Source organism: Haplochromis burtoni, unplaced genomic scaffold (genome assembly GCF_018398535.1).
Source record: "Haplochromis burtoni strain Fernald_Lab_line unplaced genomic scaffold, NCSU_Asbu1 Contig_2345, whole genome shotgun sequence".
Taxonomy (NCBI): Eukaryota; Metazoa; Chordata; class Actinopteri; order Cichliformes; family Cichlidae; genus Haplochromis; species Haplochromis burtoni.
Window position 1 is genome coordinate 7588 of NW_024584706.1, and position 5737 is coordinate 13324.

At 40.7% G+C, this 5737-nt stretch overlaps 1 protein-coding gene across 3 annotated transcripts in view; it reads left to right on the plus strand.

Moving 5' to 3' along the window:
* The window catches only part of LOC102308502 (GTPase IMAP family member 8), a 10922-nt gene extending 6014 nt beyond the window's left edge, over positions 1-4908 (plus strand). For 2 of the 3 annotated variants that reach the window (XM_042217614.1, XM_042217616.1), the window contains exons 3-4: positions 1411-2584; positions 2695-4908. In XM_042217614.1, the coding sequence (XP_042073548.1) occupies positions 1411-2584; positions 2695-4276 (2756 nt within the window). In that variant the 3' untranslated portion in view covers positions 4277-4908. The remainder of the gene's footprint in view (positions 1-1410; positions 2585-2694) is intronic. The other variant, XM_005952859.2, reaches the window with a different exon arrangement.
* Positions 4909-5737: the final 829 nt, after the last annotated feature.

Sequence of the window (5737 nt, forward strand, 5' to 3'; positions counted from 1 at the left end):
TATGTGATGATGGGAATTAGGTGAATTATGTGGGATCAATAAGATGTTGAGCAGGGGTAGGAATTAATAAGTATGTTCATACTTCTTCCTACTCCTTTTCAAACCAAACATTGTTACATTATGTCAGACGATTTTGTTTTATTTCATTATATATTTTTTGTTTATCTGAACACATACGTGTGTGTGTGTATATCTACATATATATTCGTATCTGTAAATAAAAATATATGTAGTGTGTATATATTGTTTTTTGTTTTATGTGTCTGAAACAAATAAAGATACAATACAATACAATACAATGGTCAAGAGCTTTGGATAGTGACCAAAAGAATGAGACTGCAGATAGACGCTTTCTCAAATGATGGCTGGCCTTTCCCTTAACAAAGCGTGAGGAATTTGGCCATCCAGGAGGGGCTCAGAGTACAGCCACTATTCCTCCACATCGAAAAAAAACAGTTGAGGTGCTTTGGGCATCTGACAAGGATGCTTCATTGTGGGCGTCTCCTGGTAAGGTGTTCTGGGCATCTACCACTGGTAGGAGGCCCCAGGGCAGATCCTTGACACACTGGGGAGATCATATTTCTTGCCTTATCCTTCATCTAGAATCTAGGATAATATTCAAAGATGGTACTGGTTGCACATTGTGAGTAGAAGTTGCATCTCTTCCTCCCAATACATCTGTTGCTAACTAAGTTTTTTAAAATAGAATTGTCATTGTACATGAACAACAAATTTATGGAAACTCCACACCAACTGTGCAGAAGTAAAAAAATAAAATAAGGAACAAATCAAGAATATATAGCAACAGAAGAGATATGTGCAGTTTAGAAGAATATACACAAACTAGAAGAATATATACAAAACAAGAGAAAGGCACACAATGGAGAGTGAAGGGCATGGTCTGTGTGTGACTGGCCTGAATGGTGAGGGTTAGTCAGACCATGACTCAGATCGGTGAGGTGGGCAGGGTTGGGGTGTGGGAGGATAGTCCCAATGGTCCAGGGGAAGAAGCTGTTAGTGAGTTTGGAGGTGTGGCGCCTGATTGACCTGAGGCGTCAACCAGAGGGCAGCGGGTCAAATACGTGGTGATAGGGGTGCGAGGGGTCACCTGTGATGGACCTGGTTTTTCTGAAAGGGAAGATCTGGCGATCGCCTCCAGGGTTGGCGGTGGTATTTACACACTCCGCAGACTTCACGTTCTTAGTAGAAGCCCCTACATGCCAAACACCGAGGCAGAAGGAGAGCACGCTCTCCTACTTAGGAAAGAGAAAGAAATATGAAAATTAGTGTTTAAAAAAAGAGCTGATCAACAGGTCCAAGCTATTTAATGGGATGTAGTAAAACTATGGTGAGGAAAATGTGTGTTTCATAATTTTGAAATAGATTTAAGTTTTATCTTTTATTTTACAGCACATGAACTCAGGATAATGCTGTTTGGAAAAAGTGAGGACAAAAAATCATCCCTGGAAAAGATCATCATTCAAAAAAAAGAGTTTAATATTCCTAAAGTTCTTGGAGGAAAACAATGTCGGGCTGCCTCTGGAGAGTGGAACGGGAAACCTCTCACCGTAGTCAAAACCCCCGACATCTTCAGTCTTTCTGTGAAAACATTGTTAGAAGAGATGAAGAGCTGTGTGAGTCTCTGTCCTCCTGGACCAAACGTTCTGCTGCTGTTAGTCAAACCTTCTGATTTCAATGAGAAGAACAGAAAAAATCTGAATTTGGTCCTGAGTGTATTTGGTCAAAATGTCTTTAAGCACTCAATGGTCATTATAACACATAATGAGAAATGGAGCAACTCAGTAGAAAAACTAATTGAAGACTGCAATCAAAGGCAGCATTTAGTTAATTTTGACAAAAAAGATTCTTCTAAAATTTACTCAGAGTTGATGCTAAAAATAAATAACATAGTGAGTGAAAACTGGGGAGAGTATCTCATGTTAAAAGAAGAGGCTAAACCCAATCTGAAGTCCAGTCTGAACCTGGTTCTGTGTGGGAGGAGAGGAGCAGGGAAGACGTCAGCAGCCAAGGCCATTTTAGGTCAGACTGAGCTTCATTCAGCCTCCAACTCATCAGAGTGTGTTAAACATCGGGGAGAGGTGTGTGGTCGTTCGGTTTCCCTGGTGGAGCTGCCTGCCTTGTATGGAAAACCTCAGGAGGCAGTGATGGAGGAATCATTCAAGTGTATCTCCCTCTGTGATCCTGAGGGTGTCCATGCCTTCATCCTGGTCCTACCTGTGGCTCCCCTCACTGATGAAGACAAGGGAGAGTTAGAGACCATCCAGGACACATTCAGCTCTCGAGTCAATGACTTCACCATGATTCTGTTCCCTGTCGAGTCACATCCTACAGTTTCAGCTGTTCTTAACATTGTAAGACAAGACAAGGATATCCAGCAGCTCCTTCAGACCTTCAGACAAAGACATGTGGTCCTCAACATCAAAGACAAAAAGATTTCAGAGATGTTTGAGGTGGTGGACAAAATCGTCGAGGCAACGGACAAACCACACCGTTATACTGCTACAACATTTTTACATGCACAAATGGAGAAAGTCTTACAACTAAAGATGAACATGGTCACTGGTAAGTACTGTAGACATTCATATTTTTCCTGTGTTCAGTGATCCAAATAGTTTTAAGCCAGTAGTATACAAGTGTCAACGTTTAAGCTAACTCTGGTTGTTTTCATGTTTTTGGTGAAGTTGGAGAACAGGACTCAGACTGTCTCAGGATTGTGCTGATTGGGAAGACCGGCTGTGGAAAGAGCTCTACAGGAAATACCATTTTAGGAAGGAATGAGTTTAAGGCTGAATCAAGTCAAATATCAGTCACAACATGGTGTCAGAAGGCAAAGAGTGAGGTGGACGGTCGTCCTGTTGTTTTAGTTGACACTCCTGGTCTGTTTGACACAACTTTGACCAATGATGAAGTTCATGAAGAGATGGTGAAATGTGTCAGCCAGCTGGCTCCAGGACCACATGTCTTTTTGCTGGTGTTGCAGGTTGGCAGATTCACAGAAGAGGAGAAAGAGACCCTTAAACTCATTAAGAAAGCCTTTGGGAAGAATTCAGAAAAGTTCACCATCGTTCTTTTAACCAGAGGAGATGATCTAGAACGTCAGGGAGAGTCTATTGATCATTACATCAAGAACAAATGTCACAGTTCCTTTCAGAAGCTGATCCATAACTGCGGAGGAAGATACCATGTGTTTAATAACTCTGAGACACAAAACCGCACACAAGTCAGTGAGCTGATAGCAAAGATTGACACCATGGTGAAGGACAATGGAGGAAGCTTCTACACCAACGAGATGCTGCAAGAGGCTGAAGCAGCAATAAAGAAGGAAATGCTGAGGATCCTGAAGGAGAAGGAAGAAGAGATTCAGAAGGAAAAGGAAGAGATTGAAAGAAAATATAAAGAGAAAATGGAAACCATGAAGAAAAGAATCGATGAAGAGAGAGAAAAAATGGAAAAAGAGAGAAAAAAGAAAGCCAAAGAACTCGAGGAAATGGAAGGGAAAATTAAGTTGGAACAAGAAAAGAGAAAGAAAGAACAGGAAATCAGAGAACAAGAGAGAAAGGAAAAGGAAGCCGAAGAAGAAAAACTTCGAGAGAATTTTATAAAGCAACTTCAAAAGTTGGACAGTGAAATTCAGTTAGAAAAAGAGGAGAAGAAAAGTGTTGACAGAAAGCTGGAAGAGACCAGAGAAGAGATGAGAAGAAAACAAGAGGCCTGGGAGAAGACATTGAAAGAAGAGCGCGAGAAACAAAGGCAAGAAGATGAAGAGAGATGGCAGTCCGAGAAGCAGAGAATAGAAAAACTGCAGCAAGATTACAATCAAGAAAAACTATTATATGAACAAAACAAACAAAAAGAGGATCAGCGTCGAAGAGAACAGGAGGAACAAAAGTTAAAAGAATTGGAGAAAGGTTACAAGAAATCTCTGGAAGATCTAAAGAAGAATTATGAAGAAGAAGCCAGAAAGAAAGCAGAAGAGTTCAATGAATCCCAAAAGAAATACATGGAGGAAATAGCAGCTCAGAAGGAAGAACATGAGAAGGAAATGAATGACTTAGTGAAACGTGTGACCAAAAAGAGTGAAAACCTGAAAAAGATCAAGACTTTAGTGGAAAAACATGAGAAACAAATGAGGAATGCAAAAAATGAAGAGGAAAAAGAAGAACTACAGGAAAAACATGAAAAACAATTAAGTGAACTGATGCAAGAAATCTTGAACCAAGGGACCAATGACTCATCAGCCTGCAGCATTTTATGAAGACCTGATGTGGTGATCAGTTACTTTTTACTGAACAAAGAGTTTTTCCTTAGTTGAGCTTTTTATGTACAAAGAAGTTCATTTAAGTTGTTTCTTCTTGTAAACATGATTAGTTTTGCTCTATACTGAACTGTAAGTAAAATGAGTCTGATTTCTCATTTTCTATAATGTTTGGTAAAAATCTGCATTTTTAAAAATCATACATTGTTGTTATAAATGTAGTTTCCTATTGACAGAAAATCTAAATTAGGTGCATTATTTTATTTCTTATGTTTATTGGGAGTAGTTAGTGAGTAATAGGGAAGTCTTTTTATGTAGTTTCTTTGGGGTTTTTTGTTTTTAAAAAAAATGCAGGTGTGATTAGTAATTATCACATTTTATTGTAAATAAAATTCTAAATGTATAAGAATAAAATGGATAAATGAATAAACGAATGAACAGTTTAATCAAATTGACCACTCAAAGCACTCAAAGTGCTTTAGGCAACTTGCTTCATTTACACAAGCACGTTTTTCTATGTTCTTTCTGTCTAACCTCCAAAAGTTGATTCTGTTCATCTGGACGTAGCGTTTTTTGGGAGAAACGTTTCGTCATCATCCAGGTGACGTCTTCAGCCTCAGCTGACTGCAGGTTTCCCCAAATCTTATAAACAGGACATTTGCATAATGACTGAAACCAGCCCACTGAAGGAACAATGGGCTGAGAGGTCAGTTCCTTAATCATAATTACGCAAATTCTCATGACCATTGATCAACAACCACTGACCAAAACCCACTGATCAAAGCCCACTGATCAATGGCCATGAGTACCATTCACAGAGAATTGGGGAATTTCTGCAATCACAGCATTGTAAGATAGTGACAGATGTACCCTTAGCCCCCCTCCTCGATTCAGAGATGGTCTTTCCCTTTTCACGTAAATGGCCTCCTTGACTCCGCCCTCAAACCAGCGTTCCTCCCTGTCCAGGATGTTACATCCTCATCATTGAAAGAGTGTCCACTGGCCTGTAGGTGTAAACAGACTGCAGAGTCCTGGCCTGACGAGGTGGCTCTTCGGTGTTGTGCCATCCTCTCCGCCAGAGGTTGTTTGGTTTCCCCGATGTATAAATCCTGCCAAACCTCCTGCACTTAACAGCGTACACCATGTTACTCTGTTTGTGTCGGGGGACCCGATCCTTGGGGTGGAACAATTTTTGGCGCAGCGTGTTTTGGGGTTTAAAAGCCACAGAGACACAGTGTTTAGAAAAAATGCGTCTCAGCTGCTCCGATATTCCTGACACATATGGGATCACTACAGGTTTTCGCTTGGGCAGCGGTTGTCCTTCTCTCCTGGATCGGCTGGAGCTTTCTTTAAGAGCCTTTCCAGCTTTGACAAAAGTCCAGCTGGGGTAACCACATTTACTCAGGGCCTTCTTGATGTTCTTCTGCCTCCCTGGCTGCTGTGTCTGTGGGGATGGTGTTC